Consider the following 24,248-nt stretch of genomic DNA (forward strand, 5'->3'; position numbering starts at 1 on the left):
AATTTTTGCCATCCCGTATTATGAAAAAATACTTGGTTTAAAATCAATACTTCTTCTTTTTAGAAAAATAATAAATAAACGCTTGATAATGTTTAGCGAGCATGATAGTCATTTTTAAAGAGCGACAAAAACTCAAGACTCATTAATTACTCCATTTATCGAGCGTTATTTCAATACCAACATAAAAATTATTTTAAATTAGGTTTGTACGTTACAAGTAATCATTTTTATTTCAACAACTAAATTTTGCCTTCTCATAATTTTTCACTTTATCTGGTATTGCTGCCTGTTCTATTGGTAAATCTTCCGCAAGTTGAGTTAAACTATTTACGTAATTTATTTTCTTGTAAAATTTTGAACTGGAAAGAAAATTAAATTTTATAGAGTAAAACACTAAGAACAACTTTTAAATTTTAGAATCAAAGATTCTATTTTTATGTACATTTGCAGTATAGCAGTATCGAGAGTCACAATAGGGAATATTCATGAAATTTAAATTTGGTTCAAATATTTTTCTTCCGTAACTTCAATGACAGAACTTAATAAAAGTGCAAATTCAGTGAGGGCATTTAAAAATTTCTAAAACCGAAATTCAAATTTGTATACGGCCGTGACATCATAGTACACGCTTGTCAAATTTGTTGACATACTGTATGGTATTAATTACTTACATTTTATAGGGTATTTCAATGAGTTATATCATTTTACGGCTTTTATAAAGAAAACTTAATAATAACGAGTGTAAATTCTGTGTTTTAAATTCATTTTTTTAGCATGTAAATTATACATTGAACTGTCACCAATTGACAGATCACGTACTTATACGTCATCAACAGAGAGCGCCAAAAAACTACGTTTAAAAATCTCAAAATTATACTGTATTTTAGATATTTTTTTACACTTAATTACAGCATTTTTAAACAGTATTTATAATTTTTACTTTGTTATAACGGTGCAAACAATGAATTAAAAAAATTAAAAAAATAGATGAATATTCCCTATTTAACTAAAATTTGCGTTTTATTAATGTTTCCTTTTGTTAAGAGAAAAAAATTAAGATATTTTTTACCGTACCGTTTGAAATAATTAATGTGAGTAAGGTGCGAATCATTAATTACGTAAGAATTTCAAAAAGAGAGGGGTGTGGGTTTTAAAAAAAATTTATTTACGTATTTATGTGGGGGGAAGGGGGGGGGGGTTAAACAAATTCTTACGTAAGATTTTATGAGTTAAAATTTAATATTAGAAATATATGTACATCGCGAACTAAAGTTTGTGTTAAAGCATAAAGATGTTTAATTTACGTCAAACTGTGAGTTTTACTGGGGGTTAAACAAATTCTTACGTAAGATTTTATGAGTTAAAATTTAATATTAGAAATATATGTACATCGCGAACTAAAGTTTGTGTTAAAGCATAAAGATGTTTAATTTACGTCAAACTGTGAGTTTTACTGTAACTGACCTTTTTCTAACAACGTTTTATACTCGGCAAAACGAGATTGAATCTTACGTAAGATGAGGAAGGGGGTTTTCGAGGAATATTATGTATGCTTACGTGGAGGCATGGGGGCCAAAAATCGTTAAAATCATGCTTACGTAATTAATGAATGGTCCCTAAGAACGAAAGACCATCTTAAACGTGCGCTTGAATGTGCGCTGACAAAATATAGTAAAATCGCCCCCGAAATATCCTAGATAAATATCAAGTCTCAGACTGTAAGGAAGGTTCAGTTTATTGCAAGTGTCTGGCAATAAATACTGCCGCCAGAAGGTGTCTGGTAGTATTAATTTCAAATTGTTTACAATATCCCCTGCAACATATGTAACAATCAGTCCTAGTCTGATCTGAGAATTTGCCATCGGCCATAGCTAGTGGGTATGTACACATACACGGTACACACTAATACTATTCTATCGTACATATTTTGTCAGCAAATAAATAAGGTTTCACGGCCCTGGGATCTTGGACCATTATGATTGTCACAGTTCACCTATGTCATAGCACTAAAAACGAATTTTTGTTGAATTTCAACCAGATTTACTGTTATTGTCGGATTTTCACATTTGCCGCAAGTAGGCTATTCAATTTTTGCCGCCCCTACTAACCTTTCTAAATATATTTAATCTTCAAGTAAAAAAAAGTGAATAATTATATATATACCTTATAAATGGTTTGGAAACTAATAATAACGTTCGGACCCAAATAGTGGGATGAACAATATAAAGTCTTTTTAAATTTTTTCGTAATTTCCTATCAACCAATTGGTAACATTTCTTTATCCATGTAAATGATGGCCTACTACTTTTTGCTGCACCTCCATGTAAATAAACAAGTACATAATCTTCAGTTACAAGTTGATCAAGCGTTGCCAATACATATCTATAAATAAATAAAAAATAATTTTAACATACTTATATCAGTACTTTTATGACCTACCAATTCCCAAGTATATACGTAGTAAGAAGAAGAAAAGGTTCGATTACCCATTTGAAAAAATCGAGAAAAACGCCAAAAAAAAAAAAATTGTTTTGGAATTTGATGAAACTCGGTGGATGGGGTAATTTTGATCCAAAAAGTATAAAAATCAGTTTAATTTAATGATTGAATGCAGAGTTTCAAAGATATCGCAATATTTGTATCGGTTTTAGTCCGTATCTCAAAAATTATTCGGCCATTCATCAAATGCACCCGATTTTTGTACTTTTTGGGTCAAAATTACCTTATATACTGAGTTTTATCAAAATTGGAAATACAAAAAAATTTCTCGATTTTTTGCAATTTTTTTAAGGGGAACGACTGATAAAATCGAGAAGATTGCAAAAAAAATGTTGTTTTGAAATTTGATGAAACTGGGTGGATGGGGTAATTTTGATACAAAAAGTATAAAAATCAGGTTAATTTAAAGATTTGACCTAAAGAAAGTAACAATGTCAGCGAGAATCATAGGCAAAACTTCATTTTCAAAAAAGTTTAAAATCCATAAAATTGTGAACAAAAGGGTGGATAATTGAGGGCTGTAACGTGATAGTCTAAAGGAGAAATTTCCCAGCAGAGCGAGCGGGTAAAATTAATTTATTAGTTTTTTGCTCTAAATGCGTATCATTAATTTGAATAGCTGCTGTTAGAGTCGCTTTCATAAAGTACAAACAGTCAAAAAGTCTGCAAAAAATTATGAGACATCTGAATCAGCGAATGCATTGATATAATTTAACATTATAAAGGATGCATGAAAATGAATACTTACAAAAATAAATTATTCATAACATAATCATAATCGCTGCGTGATTTATCTGGTAGAAAACAAGCGGAGAACACAACAATTGCATTATGTCCGCCAGCCTTTAAGTAACCACCATGTGATAAAATCCTTTTGTACGGTTCAATAACTTTCATATCAATATTATGCTGTTCCCCATTTGGTAATACAATCTTTTGCCAATGTCGACTATCTCTACGTTCTTCATCAGCTGAATACTCTTGAATTTCCTCCTGCTGTTGTAGTACATTACATTCTGTCACACTCCGTTCTTTAAATACAATTTGCGTTGGGTCAATAATATCTTCGGAACTTTCTAATAAATCTTGTATCACTTGTGATTTTAATTTTGCACTATCAATACTTTCAATACTTGATACGTCATCGGAATCATCACCACTGTCTTCGCCAGCGGTCATATTTGGTAAAAGACTTATACGTCGTCTACGGTATATTGGAGCTTCAACTTCTTTTGATTTTTGTGTTTCGTTCATTGTTAAACTAACATTTTGTAAATTAGGACTTAACGTTGCCTTATATGATGATACGTCGTTTTCACTATCAGACGAATCGGATGATGAAATACTCTGTAAAAAATTGTGTTATTGTTTAAATCGTGTATTTATTAATCAATCTATAAACATGGTCTAAATCTCACTCACACTACCTCTATATATAGAGTGTCCCAAAAGTATGAGTGCAACTGAATAACTAATCAGGATATTAAGATAATGAAAAATGATCTGTCCAAAAGTTGTGAATATTATAAGGCATAACATAGGGAACTAGGATTTTATGTTAAAAGTAATTTTGAAAGTGAAATAATCAAATTCACTTATTTAAATGACAACTTATATTGTTTATAATAGATTCGTTTTCTTTGGCAGAAAATATGAAATATTTTTTCTTATATTTCAATTTTTTTAATGAGAAAACTAACAAAATTATATATGACGGTATACTAATTTTAGTTCCAAGTTTGTACCGCTTAGTAACATTGGTATAAATGTTCAAAAGGTCACCTAAGTAGCCCATTTCCGACCGTCCGTCTGTCTGTTTACCTGTCTGCGACCTAGATGACTCAAAAACGAAAAGAAATAAATGCAAAAATTTTTACAGCGTGCTCTGGACGTAATTAGTACATTTAAGTTCGTTAATGAGCAACATAAGTCAATTGGGTCTTGGATACCGTAAACCCATCTTGTAAACACTTAGAGATAGAAGATTAGTAAGGGCGCAAATTAGAGCAAAACTTTGCTATCCATTTTCTCCAAAACTATAAAAAATAGAGTGGAAAATTTTTAGGTAGCTTCAACTGGTGGTCTTATGAAAAATTCACGAAAAACGAAAAAAATTCTAAAAAGTTATTTCGAATAACTGGCACAAATGGCGAAATTTTGGCCATAATTGTGTTGGTTTTTAAAACTGACATTCAACAATTTCTATACAGTATTTAAACAATTAACACAGTGAATTGTTTGTTTTCGTATAATAATTATTTTACAGAAACAGAAAACCAACCTATCTATGAATAATTATCTAATAGTAGTATGTGATTTCATAGAGTATTTTAAGTTGTAACTGTATATAGAGGTAAAATATGTGATTTTTAATTAAACAAAAATTTTTATTGAGTTTATATTTTGTCAAGGTAAATAATAAAAAAATTTATAAGTTACCATACAAAGTCATTTTTGTACACTTTTTTTTTTTTTTTTTTTTTTTTTTAAATAATCACATTTCATAATTTCAATATTAATACAAAAATATTTTTCCATTTTTATAACTTAAATATTTAAATTTGTTAAAGCGTGAGGAGAAATTGGAATTGTTTTTCTGGACCTATCGTAAAATGTAAAAATTTTTTAGTACTAATTTAGTATTTTTATCTTTGGTAACTAACAAATTAACACAACAAAAATTATATCAAAATATCATTAAACTTCAAACAAGTCCATCGCGTGGTCCACCCCTTACATAGATCAAAAAGATTTAACCAATCTTCTAAGCTTCCCAAGTTTAAGATTTGCATCAATCGGTTTTAGGTATAAAATTCGCGCGAAATTCTAAAAATTTGGATAGGATTTGTGACTAAAACATAAGCCGGAATGGCCTAAGCATCATTTAGCCAATTCATTAAATGTTGTATTATGCGTTACGGTTAAATATCATTCAGGCATATCATTATAACCCGATCATCATAGTCAAAAAAAGTAATCAACCTCGGAATCTAACGGAATAAACTAATTTTTTGTACAAACCTTTATTTTGATAGTACAAACAAATGTCGTCTCAAAAGAAAATCGGTTTTTTATAAATATTTCGTTTCTTTTGCGTTCAATCGTATTAGCATTTATTATAAAAATTGTAGAGGATAAAATTTTCTACAAATTTTGCCTGAAACATTTTTTTAATAAAGGGAGCAGAAGATGTTGCGCTCAGCTTAACGTACTTTAGTTCTGGGTCAATATTTACAAATATAAGGTATTAAATAATCATTTAAGTAATATTTAATGAACAATTATGGAAAAAAACCGTATAATAGACTGGTATTTACGATTAACCTTATCTATTATACATTTTTTCCCTTAATTATCGATTAAATATTACTTAAATAATTTTTTAATACCATATATTTATAAATATTGACCCTGCACAAAGGTACGTATAGCTCAGCGCTCCATCTTCTGCTCTCTTTATTTCAAAAATGTTCCAACGTATAAAAAAAGCATTCAGATAAACATTATCTCAGCGATACATACCTTAGTGCAGGGTCAATATTTATAAATATAAGGTATTAAATAATTATTTAAGTAGTTTTTAATGAATAATTAAGAAAAAAAACCGCATAATAGACTAGGATTCCCAATTGACCCTGTCTATTATGCGGTATTTCACTTAATTATCGATTGAATACTATTTAAATAATTATTTAATAAGTTATATTTGTAAATATTGACCCTGCATTAAGGTACGTATCGCTGAGATAATGTTTGTCTGGGAGCTTTTTTTATAAGTTGGACCGTTTTTAAATAAAGAGAGCAGAAGATGGAGCGCTGAGCAATACATACCTTCTTGCAGGGTCAATATTTATAAATATATGGTATTAAAAAATTAATTAAGTAATATTTAATCGATAATTAAGGGAAAAAATGTATAATAGATAAGGTTAATCGTAAATACCAGTCTATTATGCGGTTTTTTTCCATAATTGTTCATTACTTAAATGATTATTTAATACCTTATATTTGTAAATATTGACCCAGAACTAAATTACGTTAAGCTGAGCGCAACATCTTCTGCTCCCTTTATTTAAAAAAACGTTTCAGGCAAAATTTGTAGAAAATTTTATCCTCTACAATTTTTATAATAAATGCTAATACGATTGAACGCAAAAGAAACGAGATATTTATAAAAAACCGATTTTCGAAACCTTTGACCTTGAATATCTAACGACGCGAACGCGATATCATTTGTGACTTTTAAGACGACATTTGTTTGTACTATCAAAATAAAGGTTTGTACAAAAAATTAGCTTATTCCGTTAGATTTCGAGGTGAAACACTAAGATGATTGGAGTATTAGTAAAAAGGCTAGGTTGTCAACTTAACGTCTAATTAAGCTTGTTGGCTGTGACATATATATATATATATAATTTTTGATCGAAAATCTAAATTGATTTGATTGAAACTATTGTCTAAATAAAAATCGAGTATTCTGAATCATATTTTGAAATGAATTTTCATAAATTCGTTTCAAAACATGCAAAATGAAAATTGGAGCTGTTGTGGAAAAAACTAGTTAGGTGAAAATTTTAGTTTAAAATAATGACAAACCTTTTTAATTATGCGTCGTTGAAAATCACCACTGGCATTCTCCATTGCAACACTATTATTCGGTGTATCCGTTGAATAACTTAACACGTTCGGTGAATTTTCCATATGTAAATTAAAAACACTACTATGCGCTTGTGGTTTAAACATAAATTTTGTATTCGAACTTTTATTACCATACGAATTTTTGTGTGAATGTTTCGTTGGTTTCTTTTCTGGTATTAAATCGGGATACTCTTGATCTGGTGACGACGGTGAATACATTAACGGATGAGAATTTGTTAATGTACCTGTTAAATTTGTAACATTGGATGTCGTATTCTTTGTTGTCATATTATTGCTGCTCGTTTTATTATTACTAATTGTGGTCGTTTCAAAATTATCATTATCATGTTGAAAATACATGTTATTATCGTTATCGTTATTTGGATATTGATGACCTGGTATTGGATTTGCTAAACGTAATACAGGATATTCTGGATAATCCGTATTACCTACATTTTCTATCTGGTCCATTTTATTTTAAATAAATATGGTATGACGTAATTTTTATTAAAAAAATATTTCAATGGTCAGCTCATTTGTTGTTTTTGGAAAGAGTTTATTTTGATTATTTTTTTACTGATAATAAATAATTAGAACTGAAAAAATGTTTTCGTTAATATGTTTTAATTAATTCAATTTATGTCGATTTTAATTCTACTTACATTAAATCAATTGAGTGAATTACTTGATTAAAATGACATTTATTAAAATACCAAATTTATTTAGACACAAAAAAATTTCTTAATACCCAACGAAAATATAAAATTAATTTTGTATAAATATTCATGAAAACACTTGTCAAATATGTAAGGGTAGCCATAAACACATAGACATTCAATGTGTGTGGGTTTGCCATTCTTTAATGTTTCGGACAGACAGTAACAAGTTGGACAAATATACAAGACATTTGTTATTCATTTTATCACATTAGTTTTCTGACAAACTGTCCAAATCAAAAAGTAATCACGTTTTAAAATGAAATGGTCTATTGTCATTGTTAGAAGATCCGTTGCATTTTTCTTTAAATTTTTTTAAGATGTTAAAAGCAAAAAACAGTTATTTACAAATATCTCAAAAGTAAAAATTATTAGATTCATCGCAAACAATATTGTGAACATATTTCAATTTTAAATCAGCATTAACACTTAATAGTTTTATCCTGGCAAGTAAGCCTTTCAAATCTCTTTTACCTACGTCTAAGAAATCAATCTGCTCAACCTTTTGTATTCGCTACCGACTACCAAAACATGTTCTCTAGCCCTGTGATCCTTGTCGAAACTACTCTCTTTCAATGTAAAAAGATTTCAAATCTAATTTGTTTTATTTCGGACTTCTCTATTTCAACAGTATCGAAAGCTGAGTACCTCATTATGGCTTTGACTTAACATTCTGTCAGAAACTGAAAAGACAACGATATTGTTAGAGGCTGACTATGGCCTACGTCAACAACGCCATGGTGTATAGGGGCGGCAAACATGTTATTAAATTTTCTTATAGCTTATTTATTTGAATTTTTTTATTCAGATAATCTTAGTGCATCTATTAATTCTTAATAAAGAATAGTCCATTTAAGTAACTTAAATTTGTAGGTATTTAATAAAATTTTAGATTAATCAATTTTCGCTGCCATACAAAGGGCGGCAATCAACCGTGTTTTAGGATTGGAAAAAAAAGAATGTTCATATTGAGATATTTTTTTAAGATGTGTTCTTAAGATTACATACAAATAATTGATTTATTTAATCATAAATTCTCTCATCTAAAAAAAAGTTTACAAACATTCTTTGTGTGTATGGATGCCTTATTAAACATGTTAAAAAGGTGTCGTTAGCATCGCTGTAATGAATTTAAACAATACGAAGCGGATTTTTTAAATTAAATAATTTAAGAAACCTTCTTTGGAAAATAAAAATTTTTATTGTATTTTTCCCACTTTTAAACTAAACATATTACTGTGATTTTTTCGACTATCGCTTAGTTTTCATTCTGAAGTAGTATTTGAGGTACCTTGAGACTTGTCTAATACTTCTACGCTAGCTATACGAAGTAAACTCTAACTGAACTAGGTTGCAAAATTTGTCTAACCCACAAATTTCTAAAATATCTATTTTTTTCGAAAGAAAATGTTCTTGAGGCATTTTGAAATTTTTATATCTTCAAATTTAACATTTGGGAAGCTGAAAAATAAAAAAGCCAGATCATTTTAGCAGTTTTAAAACCTCAATAAGTAGGATATTTTTTGGTACAAATTTATTTTTCCACATTTCCAAAAAATGTATTTAAGGCACTTTGAAATTAAAAAAAAAAAATCTTTTAATTTATCTTTTGCAAAAAATTAATATATTCAAAAAACCAAATCATTTTGATGAGATTTTCTGCTTGCCAGATGATTGTAAAAGTATTCTTCATAAGTGCCAGTGAACAGCGCTATATAGCGATCGCTACGAAGCGATGTGATGGTATATCAAATCGATATATCATAAAAAATAACTCAAGAACATTTTTTTTTTCGAAAAAGAAAAATTTTAGAAATTTGTGGGTTGGACAAATTCCGCATCCTTTTAGTCAGGGGTTCACCTCATAATCAGCTATCGTAGAAGAAGTATTAGACAAGTTTTCAAGGTGCCTCAAAATGTTACTCAGCTCTCTAGTTTGTATATCTATGACTAGATTTTTTAAGAAATGGCGCCTGTGATAATTGGACTATATTTATTTTTACATACCTTTAATTAATAACTTATGTGTAAAAATTAAATGACCTAGAAAGGGAGCTATTTGGTACCATTCACATCAAGTTTCTAGTACAGATCAAAGACTGAAAATCGTATTTTTGAAATTAGAAAAACTTAAAATGTAGGTTTGTTGAAATTCATCATCGAATTTTTTGTTGGAAAACATTACCTCTTACTACTCCTTATATGAAGGCAAAACATTAGGACCAAATATTCGTCTACAAAACCTTATTCAAGACATTTTGTCTATTTCCCATTAGAAATAAAAGTCAATAAGAAAACTTTCAATTATTAAATTTTTTTATTCAATTGTATAAGCGTATGAAAAGGCAATGCAAAAATAGTACAGTTATTAAAAAATTTACAATTTATAATTAATAATAATAATTGATTTTTCCTAATTTATAAATTACTACATGAAATTTGCAAACGAAACATGAATTTTTACAATTTTTATTTCCAAGAATTTAAAAAAAATCTTGACCAATGTGTGTGTGTGTAAGAAAAAATAGTGAGAGAGCTCATATAGAGGTGTCACATAAAAAACGGGACTTCTCAAAGACTTTCCAGAAAAGCTTTTATGAAAAATGTTTCAAGTAAAAGTATTAAGGGTAAAAAAGTCCATCAATTGTGGATAAACGTGGTACCTTAAAATTATTATGAGGGGAGGGTCGCTCTGAAGATCTGCTTCCAAATTCCAAATAGAATACGAAGAAAATATTTTTTAAATAGAACCTTTCTTTTGTAATCCAAATGGGATCGATAGAAATCAAATGAAATACGTATACACAGTAACGAAACTGTCTAATATTTTATTATACAAATGGTTTTTCGAAAAAACTGTTCTTTAAAGAGAAATCCGTGTGGTGACTTTGACATTCAAAATTTTTATTAAAATGAAAACAATTTTTGGCCTATAACCTTGAGTTATAAGCGTCGATATAATGAAATTATTGTAGAAGACCCGAGACATCGGGAATAATTTTTGTAATAATCTTTGCAATTTTTGTGTCTGTATGTCTGTGGCATCGTAGCTCGTAAACGGATGAACCGATTTTGTTTTTTTATTGAAAAATAAAAATGGAGAGTGTTTTTAACAATGTTTCAAGATAATCGATTCAGTTTGGAGAGAGCTATAAAAGAAAATCGCATATATCGGGGGATTTTTTATTTTGTAAATTTCACTTGTTGATTATTTTTTATAAAGCATCGATGATTATTTGAAGTTGTTGTATATTTCTACGTAAAATTTGCAATTCTTTTGATTGTACGAATCGTATTTAAGTACGATTTGCAACGTAAAAAGTGGGTTTCTTATTTTAATTTTTTTTTTCAAAGTCTCAAAGGTCAACTTCAAAATTAAACTCCAGCCGCCTCATTATTTTATAGGTATTTTTGATTTCAGTCGAATGGCTTTTTACGAAAAAATTTTGGTTTTTTTAAATAGATTATCTATGAAAGGGCAGTAAAAACAAGATAATTTCAATTTAAAATAAGTCTTAGGATTTTTTAAATTTCACATGTAAATGTTCCTCTCTAAATAGACTTTTTTGGATTCTTTGAAACATTAAAAAAAAAGTGTTTTTCTGGAAAATTAATGAGCCGTTATATTTCTTATGCGCACCTTGTTTAGTTTTGTAAAAAATAATGTTTTTTTCTATTTCATTTTCAGTGAGATTTCAGCATTGGAATCTTCAAAAAAATTTGAAGCAATCATGGAATAAATCTTCTTAGCCATCAATTTTGGTAACCTTTTCAAACATTTTCTAATATTGGTAATGAACAGACCTATCTCTTGTGAAAACCAAATCTGTCCTCAAAATACTTTCAATAAAATTATACAACATAATAAAATATTTGTTAATTACTTCAAAAAAAAGAAAACTAATGAGAAAATATGTAACAAGTGAATTAAGACTTGAAGTTAGTAACAAATATTTTTTTTTAAATAAAGAACATACACAAAACATGTACACCAATCCCAATAATGAAATTTTCAATTAATTTTTACAAATTTGTTCACAATGAAATGATTGTCTACATTTCATTTTATTTTGGAAAAATCACGGATGTAGTAAATAAAAGGATGCAGCTTAAATTACTGATATCTGGGTTCAATAAACGACGCGATGTATTTATCAGTGGTCACGATTTATGAGGGACAGATTACTTCAATCAACTGACAATTTTCATTCACTTTTACCCCGAGAAATAACAATTTGAATATTCTTTTTTGGGTCAAAAATTTGTTCAATTTGTATACAAAAGATAAATAATACAAAGCAGATGAATAGTGAATGGATTAGTCATTTTACTTTAAACTTTTAACGGATTTTTAGGTCATCATTATAAATATCGAAAAACTAAGTTTAGATAAACCAGTCTTAGTGCAGTAAATACGTAAGAAAATACCTCAGATTATTATTCCGTCCAGTTTTTCAACGGGACAATTAGGATAAAAATAATAATTATTAAGAAAACATGCTTTGGAAAAAATCGTAGTGCAGGAAGATGTTTAAAAAAATCGAAAAGGTGCGAAAAACAGTTTTTTTTGCAAAACAAAAAAGATTTTGATAACAAACAAAAAAGTTAACCCATAAAAACCAATTTTTTATTAAACTTTCTTTCTTTGTAAATTAAGTTATTTGTTAGATCATTTCTATCGTCGCCAAGAGTCTGCCTGCAAAGTTTCAGCTCGATTGGATCACGGGAAATAAAAGAAAGAGAGTAAAAATTAGGAGTTGTAGAAAAAGAGGTAGTTCGTAAAGTTTCGAACGGATTTGACTTTAACTGGTCTCAGTTTTAGCTCCATAATACTCTATTTTTGTTTTTGTTTTGTTTTTTTTTATCAAAATGTTTTTTAAGTTTTGTTTTTTGCATCTTTCCGATTTTATTAATCAAATTCCTACACTCCAATTTTTTCCAAAGTATGTTTTCTTAAAATCTACTATATCTTCCTAATTATATTATATTTATGTCCTATGATCCCGAAGGGGACGTAGGGCATAAATATAATCCTGATGTTGAAAAATCGGATATGATAATTATTTTAAATTTTAAACTCTTTTGCTTGTTTTAACTCTGAACCCAAATACGGGACATTTAAAAAATTGAATAAATTTACCCGTGAATATCCGCCATAAAATAAGTTCCGTATCCGTTTCTTTTTAACTGGATTGAATCTAGTATGATTTTTTTTTAAATTTTATAACAAATAAATGAAGTGAAAAGTAAATTTACAATAATTTGATTATTTTAAGTTATAGAAACTCTGACAAAACCAATATAATCCGTCCCCGGGGATCTATACTCTGATGATCCGTATCCGTATTCGTAGATCTACATTTCTATTAGTTTGAATGCCTGTCAACAAAAATCATCATAAATATAATGATTTTTATAGCCATAAAATTTAATAAATTCGATATTATATTCATGGTTGAATCTAAAGAAATGCCCATCCTTTATTTTACTAAATCTGTAGGAAAAACACTTAACAATAAAAAAACACTTGAGATTCATAAAACGTTAGTACAGTCCCATAGTTGTGCAAAATTAAATATTAATAAACAATTTAATCTCAAGCTTGGAATTTAATTAACAATAATTTCAATTGCAGAAAATTTTTTTTGCTATACTACAAAAAAATCTCTACATTCATACTAACATACAAACAAATATGAATGAAATTATTTCATGATATGAAATAAATTATTCAGGAAATATATGATTTGAATCACTACTGAAAATAATACAAGCGGGGTTGGGTCGTAAATAAACAGTTTGCGATGCCAAACAAATATTTTATGTGAGACATCTAACTGTAGTAAACTTGATTAATATGCCTTCAAATATACTCATAATCGTTAAGTCGGCCCAAAATTGACATGATCGATCGGTATTTAGCCCTGTCTCGGGACTCTATTCATGACGCAATTGGGATTTTTTTTTTAATTTTTCTTCTTTTTTTTTTGACGAAAATGGAAAGATCATATATAAGTTTTATAACAAATTTAAAAGAAACAAATAATAACAAATCGGAAAGATCGTATATAAGTTTTATAACAAAACTGTTTTTATTTTTTCATGATAATTTTAAAGTTAAAGGCAGTTTTAAAAGAACTTTTCAAAAGAGACGCGAAAACGCCCAACAAAAAACATGTTCATAAAACATCGATGTGATGTAATAATGTTAATTGAATAGTATACACTGTATACAATTATTAAATAACATTATTACGTCACAACGATATTTAACGAACATTTTTTTGTCGGGCGTTTTCGTTTCTCTTTTGAAAAGTTCTTTTAAAACTTCCTGTAACTTTAAAATTATCATAAAAAAATAAAAACACTTTTGTTATAAGAAATATATATGATCTTTCCATTTTTTTCAAAAAAAAAAAAAAAAATTTGATTCAAAATTCCAACTTCAAACAAACTAATCTACTCCAATAACTTTGATTTAGGTTATTTTCAAAATATTACAATTAGAATTTGAAAGTTCTTGATTAATGGCGTATGAGTTGATCAGTTTACCTTCGTATTCGAAACGAATTTTAAAAGGGACTAGAATCTGATTTACGGGGACTTTTGTTTAATAGTCCGTCTTGTCTTAAGATATATAAACATCTATCTGGATGTCACTTATCAATTTTGGTTCAGATTTGTAGTCTTTTATAAATGGTGATCAAATTGAATTAACAAATCAAGGAAAGTGCTGTTAAATCGTTATTTTTTAGTTAATAAAAATTATCGGAGTAGACTAGAATTATCGTTTAAAGGAAACACAACAATTAATGTGGGTTGCGTCAGGATCAGAGGCCTAACAATTTTTAAAGCTAGATGTCGGTTAAATTTCTCATATTTTAGGTTACGCAACTTCTTTCGTAAGACTTAGCGTTTACGACTTAAGGTTCAATTAGCTTTGCATGCTTTCTTTTATCTACAGTAATGATTGTATTACGTGCTTATTGTAAAAAAAAGGGTTTCTATTAGAAATAATTTCAAAATTACATCTATCCCTTTTTTTCCAGAAGTTTTCCTTTGAAGGTAATACACCAAAAACTTTATTTTAATGTTACATGTTTCTTGAGTATTCGATGGTATGAAGAAAAAAGCTCAAACCATAGTACAAAAATTTATTAAATGAACTATAAGTCCTAAACGCAAGTTTAATAAAAATAGTAAGAATGGTAATTATGATTTTGTTCTTAATTGTATTGTTACCGAAGCGATTTATGCAGACTCATGTGATAATAAACTCAATTAAAAAATAGCTCTTGTAATTTAGAGAATGAAATATTATCTTTGTATGATCTATTAGTTATGTGATAGATGGTGCTATCAAATAAAAAATATTTGACGGAAACAAATTCGGAAAATATCAAGAATTTTGTACGAACACATTTTAGTAACCTACGCTCCCAACCCTGCAAACAAGTATACCATAATTCATATCGTTCATAATCATTATAATTTACGATTTCCGATTTCATTCTGTTTTAACAATTCGCAAGCGACAAATACACCTCTCACATGCAAATTTATTTTATTTATTGATCGGAAAAGCATACACTAAAAAAATTGGCATCCCATGTGAATAAAGAAAAAGTTATATACATTATCCAATTAAATTATTGTGGAATGGTTTTCAATGACTAGTAGGAGAATAAATGGAATGGTAACAGACTTTTTAAATTAAAAGTAATTTCAAAAACAAGCGTTTTGAAGCTCATTAGGAGGCTTTAATATTTTCGAATAATTTATAGTCCAATCGATATCACAAAAAAATCTTGATTTGAACATAAGTTTTAGACATAGAAAGGATCAAAACTATTATATTTTTAGTAATAAAGAAGTCGCCATTTATAATGTACGAGCCGTTTTCGGCTTAAATTTTAGGTTTCAGATTCCTTCCTTTTATAGGATCAAACTTTTGCGATAGATTTTTACATAAAAAACGACAATTTCTTTGGCTAGAAATATGATAATTTTGATTAGGTTGGCCTCTAATGCCGGTTTTCCATTAAGCGGAAAAATAAAAACAAAACCCAAACTTGTATCGAAAAAAAAAAATCAAAATTGAAACTTTTTGAAGACTGGCGTGTTTTGCAACAGTTGGAGTTTTGTTTTTCGTTTGCTGGAATCCGCTTAATGGAAACAAGAGTTTTGCGTTTGTTTCAGTTTTTTATAACAATATAAACTCAACTGCCCATTTAGTGAAAAACCGGCGTTATATTATTAAAATCTTTTTTATGCTCAAGACCGAATTTTTTTGTAATAATGATCTCATCATAATCTATTTAGATTATTAATAAATGCGGACCTCCAAACAGATTCTTTTTGGAGCAACTTTTTCTTTTTAAAAATGCATTTCAATCAAACTGTTATTTTTTAAAATCGAAAGCCAATAACTTATAATGATTATGAACAATTATAAATAAGTGACAAATTCATAATTACATATTTGTTTCCAAAAATTCGAGCCCATTTCGAATAATATTGCTGAACGAAATTTTTTAAGTCACATATTTTTTTAAAGTTATTTATTATAAAACGTAATAATATCACAAACTAGATATCACAAATTTTTTATTTTACTCAAAAATATTTTAATTTTATTAATTCGCTGGATTTACGAACGGAATCAAATAGGTAATTATGAATTTTCGAATATTAATTGACTACACATACGAATGTTTTTCTAAATAACTGTCCTTTATATAAGTTTTCTCGGAATGTTTCTAAGTATACGCAAAAAATTTTAAAGGAACTGAATGATCATCCAGTTTTTTTTGTTTGCGATTTTTACTTTAAATTATAAATTTTCCTTCTTGTTTCAGAACTCAAAAAGGAAGTGATGGATTCACATGGTCAAAGAAGTATTAAAAAATAATGGAAGAAGATTATTCGATAAGCATGATAATTGTATATGTCACCGTAAGATTGTATTTTCCTTCAGATTGAAAACCAATAGGCTTCTGTCCACTAAGAATAAATCGGTCGGATAAATGCTTCTTCTTCTAATGATTAAGCATGATATGTAGATAACAAAACACAAAATTATTTTTCATAAAAAATACGAATTATTATTATTTTTATAAAATAATTTTAGTAAAATTAGGCATTCAGTCACGTGACAGCAAATACCAATCAGAAAGTATTACGTCACGCCATGAAAAACGCTATGTTAACAATATTACATTTTAATAGAATGAAGAATGTTCTAATTACAACTGCTTAAACTTGCAAACACAAAATGATTGTATGTTAAGTCGTGATGTCATTCAAGACGCCATGACACTCTACACTATTGATTTGGTTTTTGGAAATAGTTTTTTTACATAACGCAAATAGTTTTTTTTTAAATAATACTTTTTTAATATAAGGACAAAAGCCTATTAGTAAGATTGTAAATTTATCAACCATTTAAATATAGTCATAATCACCCCAATCTGTACTAACTCGACCCAAAACTCTTAAAGCTAATGCAATGAGTTGATTGAGTTGAGGGTCACTCTATCTCATTTTATTGTAGGGTCATTAATATTAATAGCAAAATTATATGTTCCAGTTCCTCTGCTTGAATATTCGAAAAATTACTCTTTCTTTAATTTTTTTTTTTATATCGAAAAAAAATTTCGTCACTTTTACAACGATTTAAATTGATTCCAAAAAATATAAATTATCAACAATTACCGTCTTCTTCATGCTTCAACACGAAAAATTTTGAAACAAGTTCTTAAAATATTTCAACTATACTTAGAAACATTCTAAATTTAAATTGTTCTATCTATTGTGGATTTTTCCAAAAACTCCTTGAGGATTTTCAATACAATAAAAGAATACGTCTACATTAAACATCTAGTTACATTTGGTTTCAATTTTTTAAAAACAGTCCTCGGATAATTTTTGGAAAACTCATATTAATTAATGATTACGAAAATGATAAATTAAAAATGTTAAGTCAATTTTTTAATTAAAAAAAGAAGTTAAACAATGATTTTAATAAATTTTTTTAGATGAAATTTTTAAAAATATTACAATTAAAATGATTATGAAAAGTATTGTTTTAAAAAAATAATTAAGTAAATAAGAAAATATAATTAAATGTATACACAAAAAAAAAATTAGAGAAAAATAAATAATTTTCTGCGAAAAAAATAATTAGTAAGAGAAATTGTGCAAGTAAATTTTTTAAAAATATGTTTTGTAAATATGCATATAATATACTTCCCTTTTTTATTATTTATTCATTAATTTATTATTTATTTTTTTAAATTATCTTATTATTTATAATTTAACAATAAAATTCAACAACAGGATTTTTTTTTTGTATTTTGTTTTTTTTTTTCATTTAAAAACACTTTAATTTTATTCATTCTTTTTGGTGTCCAACGGTTTTATTGGATCATCATCGCTACTTTTATTATCCGGAGCATCGCTAATTTTATCATCTTCATCCACACTCATCGATTCGACACTCTTTTTTGATGGTGAATCAGGTAGTGGTTTAATATCACCTGCACCATCGTCACTGTCTGAATCACTAGGTGAATTTCGTTCAGATTCGGATGTGCTATCAGATGATAATTGTTTAAAATTTTGATGTGGATTTTGCTCTAATTTTGGTGCAACAGCACGTAATTTTCGAGCTGGATTATATGTGTAACAGTAACAACAACGGAATGATATATATTCAAATTCTTCTCGAAGAGCCATTCCTATAAAATGAATATAAGCTCTAATTGATATTCTATTTAAAAAATTGTATTCAAAGAAAATTAAAAATACATGACAGCCACAAAAATTGGATTATTTCAAAATTACACAATTATTTTCGGTTTTCCAGTACAACTCAATGTCATTGACATATTTTTAAGTCGCATTTCCTCCGAAAGCTAACGATTTTCGAAAAAATGTTTTAAATTAAAAATGTTAGTTTTTTTTATGAAGATAAACTTTCTAATTTAAAATGTTATTATATCTCATATCGTTTTGGATTTAAATTGACTATTAAAGCAACCCGGAGAACTGGGTCCAATCTGATGTCAGAATTCTGAAAACTCTGCTAGTTTAGTTTAAGTTATTTTTTGATTGGTTAACTTCTAAACGAGCTAATAACCATAATTTATTAAAGTTATGGTAAATTGCTCGAGTCATAATCTCTAATTGATCTAATAGATATTTCCCTATATTCCAAATTTATGGCCACCCTTAAATATCATTTATAAAAATAAATGCGAAATCCATTCATTAACTCATTCACTGACCGGACTGACTCTGGCTGAACAGTGTATCTCTTGCATGCTGATATTTTAGGAAGTTGAAATTTTGCTCCTGGTTTAAATGTGTTATAAGCAAGTATTTTGCGAAATTCATCACCGTCTGTTACAAGCAGGATGCTATTCAAACCATAGTTCGTGGGATCGCGAAAGACGTGGGATCGAAGCAATGAGAGGATCATTACATCTACGTAAATATGTCTTGTATAAAATATCAACGGATGAAAATAAATTTCTATTTATAAGCAATTAAAACATGTCAAAAGGCGCTAATTTTTAGTTAATTCCAACATTCCGGAAGAAATTGGTAATATTTATAAATATTTGGAAAGCTTTTGAGCTGAGGAAATGTATAGTATTTTTTTTTCTTAGAAAAAATATGATGTCAAATAATTTATTTATTTCGTTTCATTTATTGTCATAACTTTTTCATCAATTCCGTTTTTGCTATTTGGTAACCGAACTTCAAAATGTAAAATACAGGGTGTCCGTGACTCGATGGACATTTCTTAAGAGCGAATTCTTTGGATAATTTTAAGTCAAAAGTGCCTTACTTACCATTTTCTAAAACCCAAAAATAAGAAGTTATGTGCACTATTATGTTCCCAAAGATAATAGTTAAGAGGAGTAAACTTAATAGTAAATTAATGGTAGGCGATGTAATTATTTTGCCATATTGCTGTTATAGTGACATTTGATTGTTTATATTTGTATTTATTATTTTTTAAGTTTAATTTAAGATTAATTTAATGGTTACATTTACAAATCAAGAATATGCCGATATTAACTTTATTTACGGATATTGTTGCGGAAATGCAAAAGCTTAAGTGCAGGAATATCAGCGGCAGTTTCCTGATCGAAAAATGTATAATAAACAAGTGCTCTTAAATGGGCATCGTCATTTGGCAGAAAAATGAAATTTCCCTAAAACTAATGCAGACCTCCTGTACAGCGAGAAAATTCAGACGAAGAAGCTATTCTTAACATGATCGAAAATAGCCCCTCTAGTAGTTTACGAAGAAAAATTTTTAATTACTAAAATATTAAATACTTGACTCAACAATGTCTTTATTGGTTAAATTCAATAGTGCCCATAACTCCTTAACTATTCAGTTTTGGACAAAAGTATATAAGGCACTTTCGACTTAAAATTGTCCAAAGAATACGATATGTAAATCGAGTCACGGGACTCTCTGTATATCTTTTTTGTTCAGGATTTTATATAGATTTCTTTTGTTGCTTCGTAAAAAATAGAACTTTGGTGGTGACATTGTTTTTTCATACAAAACAATTCATATCAAACTTATAAGTAATTTTAATTCATAGACGTGAAATGTGAGGTTATTGGTAGCTTAAACCCCCCAAATTTTTACACCCATGGAGGTAAAAAATCTTAAGTATGAAACGTAAATGAAGTTAACTGTTAAAAAAATATAGGTATACATTACCATTATGACTTTGACAATTTTTGCATATAAGAGCAAATCTGTTGTTTGGTCCATCACCAATTAAATATTCAACCATTTTATCCAAAACACTACGTTCTCTCGCAATTATTGTCCGTGGCATTGGTAAATTTGGTGGTGCTCCACCTGGTCTCATTTGTTGTGTTGCTACAGCATTAGAAGGTGGTCCTTGAGAATTTAAGGCTATACCACTAGTATTTAATGGTGTTTTGGATGCCATAGACATATTATAAGGCATTGGTGTTTTAATCGACATTAATTGTGCGCCTGAATATTAATGCAAATGAAATGTAATTTTAATTCTTATATATATTAACTAGGTGTCCAGCATTTTTAACTTTCTTGAACAGGCTTCGTAATTCCAAGAGCATTTTAACCAATGTCGCATTTACTATGAACTATGAACTAATTCGGTGATTTTTTTGTTTGTAGCATCAATATTTTTAAGAGTTACATACTTGGGGCTACACTTAGTATACCTTTATACACATAGGGTATAAAAACGATGAAAATGAGTACCCAGGGTTTTTTGGGGTTTCTGAATTTACATATGATTGTCAAATTGCATAATTTGATTATAGCCCAACCTTTGTCCTCTCCTTACTGACCCATAAAATGTATTTTTTTTTCTTTTTTATATAAAAACTAATTTAAACACGATATTGAGATTTAACAGTTCGCTGAATTCAAAGGTGGGCATATTAAGTGAATATCTGAGGAAATTTTAAAAATCGTCAAAAACTACAAATATTTTAATGGTTTATTTTTAAAAGCACATGTCTTTTGCTGAAAGTATAGCCTAAACAATTTTAGCAAATTGTTGAAAATGGAAAGTTTCCATTAATTTACGAAGTTTAGCGAGGTTTAGGTAAAAACAAGTGAAAACAAACAATTGCCTGAGTTAGTTGTTGAAATACCATGAATAGACAGGGTTGATTATGCAATCGTTTGTTTTTTTACGTCCTGTAAGTAAAGAAAGATAGTTCCCCTGGGATAGCCACAGCCGTGTACACATAATACGACTTTGATGTCATACACATATGACTGATATTCCCATATAATACATATTATATAATGTTAGAACCTAATTTGCGCCCTCACGGGTAAACAGTGATGTTTACGAAAAAATGTTACAAACAATAGTTGTTAATTTTTTTGTAAGAAACTTTTATTCTATCTCTAACGGTTTACAAGATGAGTCCTACGGACCCAAGACCCAATACGGTACTTGTCTGATGTCAAACTTGCCATATTACGCATAAAAATGTAAAACTAGACTTGATACCATGACAAAATTGATTAAAAAACGAAGTAGTTATAAGCAAACAAAGATTGTTGCCCATTTCCTTTTAGCAAAACAAAGTTTTATATGTAATCTTTGTAGGAAGTGATTAAAAAATTTAGTCAACATCCGTATTGACTTATGTTGCTCATTTTTATATTCTGAGCACGCTATAAAAATTTCAGCGTCATATCTATTTTCGTTTTACGGATTTACGGTTATTGTGTTTACGGACAGACAGGCAGACAGACAACCGGAAATGGACAAATTAGGTGATTTTAAGAACACCCTTCCAAATTATGTTCGTATCATTAATATTTTTAAGCGTTACAATATTGGGACTAAACTTGGTATACCTTCATATATTTCATATATATAAGGTATAGAAATTCTCGAAAATTAGCTCAAATAACAATCAAAATGAATTGACTTTCTCAATTTTAAACAAAATATTTATAATATGGAATCAACGTTACACTTTGCAACTCACAATTTTATTAATATCTCACTGTTAAAGATTGCTGTCTTTAAGACACACCTCCTAGCTTAAGGACGTTCCCAAAAATTCTCGTTTTCTTAGAATCATCTTTAAATTGTGTATATGCATTCTTAATTAATTAATGTCCTTTATAAACAGGAAAATTTTTAATACCCGTTACGGTGTTAAATGTATAGATTTGATCTGATAAAGTTTTCGATTGAGAAGTATTTTTAAAGGTATGCTTTTTTATGTAACAAGGCAAATTTTCTTTAGATTTATTTGGAAAACTAATATTCAATAGTTAGAAACATGCCAAAAATATTCATATAAAGAAAATTATAACAAGCGGGGCTCGGTTTTCCTTAAAATACATTTAATGTGATGAAATGAGTGGCATTTGTGTCTTACTTCTTCTATAAATGATTTTCTTTAAATCTTTAGGCATCAATATTTCAAAAACTGTGGTATACATCGATAAATTTTACTCAAAACGAAAGTCTCAATTATTTTCATATTCTCGTTTTTTTGGGAACGTCCTCAAGAAGCGCATAGGCTCAATATATTCGACCTAAAATTTTCGATTACTGAAAATAGTCATATTTTAAGAAGCATTTGATTACTGGACACCTTGCTTAATTAATGCTTGGATCTAAATGTATATTTAGTTAATTAAAAATCAATGAAAAACAAACATACCACTACTTGGGTTAATTTTAGATGCTCCTTGCGATATTGGAAGACTTCGAGATGTATTTAATGACAATGATGTTGATTTCAGAGGGGTGATAGGACTAATTTCCATGCTGGATGTATTGGGTGACTTACGAAGTTGTTGTGGATCAAACTTTTCCAATATTTCTTTAGCTTTTTTATACGTTTCAGTTTCCATAACTTTATCAAGTAATTTCCTTTTTTCGGATTTCATATCGACTAACTTTGTTTGATTTCGACGTATTTTTCGATTGAAGTACCATGTTAATAAACGTTTTACAAGAACAATTCTAAAAATTAAATCAAATTACAAAACACCGGGTAAGTAGGAAATTTAGGTGAACTTACATTATTGGGAATATGAGTAGGGGTGTTATATAAAAAATTTGATCGTATAAAGTTGCAGGAAAGAAAAAGAAATAAAATAACACGGCAGCGATTACATAAATTCCAACTGAAAACAGTATAAAATGTCCTACAAGTTTTTTTCGTTGCAGTTCGGTATTGCTTTTATATTCTTCGATTTCTTTAATTCGTTCTTCTAAGTTTTCTAAAACTTCATAAGTAGTACGTTTTTTCTACAAAATAAAAAAGAAATCATTCAAGAATGAATCATTATAGGGTCATACAAGTGTGACGATATTCCGATAAAAATTTTTTTTGATCAAACATACCCGGAACTTGCTAATAATTGCACCCATTTTTTATGCTTATATAAATCGATTTATAAACTGGAATTAATATCTATTGAATAGCTAACTTTTTAACAGCTGCTATTAATAAATTTTTGGCAAATTTACAATCAAATAACCTTACTTTGAAACAGTACCGGATAATATATATTTTTTTTGACAGTCATTCTAGTCCTATGATGTTATAAGGAAAGTACTTCTATATTTATAATGAATGCGATTTATTTGTAAAATTAATTATTAACTTTGCATTTTGAATAACTTTTAACTATTTTCTACTTCCTCTATTCAGTTTCTGACTTGCTCATTTGTCAATTTAGCAAATTTATAATCTAGCTTATTAATCAAGTTCAGCATCCCTACATCTATTGACAAAAATAAAAACTAATAACCCGACCATCTTAGTAAAAATAAGTAATCAACCTCGGAATCTAACGGAATAAGCTAATTTTTTGTACAAACC

At 28.4% G+C, this 24,248-nt stretch overlaps 2 protein-coding genes across 5 annotated transcripts; both read right to left on the reverse strand.

The window, feature by feature from the left end:
- Positions 1–228: 228 nt before the first annotated feature.
- On the reverse strand, positions 229–7,856 carry LOC123299923 (protein prune homolog 2). Its single transcript, XM_044882346.1, has 5 exons — positions 7,800–7,856; positions 7,096–7,733; positions 3,248–3,846; positions 2,164–2,382; positions 229–359 (listed from the first exon to the last, which is right to left on the reverse strand). Exons 2-5 carry the CDS (start codon positions 7,606–7,608, stop codon positions 233–235), a joined length of 1,458 nt encoding a protein of 485 aa, XP_044738281.1. The 5' UTR covers positions 7,609–7,733; positions 7,800–7,856; the 3' UTR covers positions 229–232.
- Positions 7,857–18,212: 10,356 nt separating this feature from the next.
- Positions 18,213–23,952, reverse strand: LOC123300190 (endoplasmic reticulum junction formation protein lunapark-B). Of its 4 annotated transcripts, none has more exons than XM_044882712.1 (5): positions 23,768–23,952; positions 23,442–23,671; positions 23,208–23,383; positions 20,602–20,766; positions 18,213–18,592 (listed from the first exon to the last, which is right to left on the reverse strand). In XM_044882712.1, exons 1-5 carry the CDS (start codon positions 23,792–23,794, stop codon positions 18,243–18,245), a joined length of 948 nt encoding a protein of 315 aa, XP_044738647.1. In that variant the 5' UTR covers positions 23,795–23,952; the 3' UTR covers positions 18,213–18,242. The 4 variants fall into 4 exon arrangements, with proteins under 4 accessions (XP_044738647.1, XP_044738646.1, XP_044738645.1 ...); XM_044882711.1 differs by having other exon boundaries at positions 20,602–20,787; XM_044882710.1 differs by having other exon boundaries at positions 23,079–23,383; positions 23,768–23,946.
- Positions 23,953–24,248: the final 296 nt, after the last annotated feature.

This window comes from Chrysoperla carnea, chromosome 5 (assembly GCF_905475395.1).
Source record: "Chrysoperla carnea chromosome 5, inChrCarn1.1, whole genome shotgun sequence".
Classification (NCBI taxonomy): domain Eukaryota; kingdom Metazoa; phylum Arthropoda; class Insecta; order Neuroptera; family Chrysopidae; genus Chrysoperla; species Chrysoperla carnea.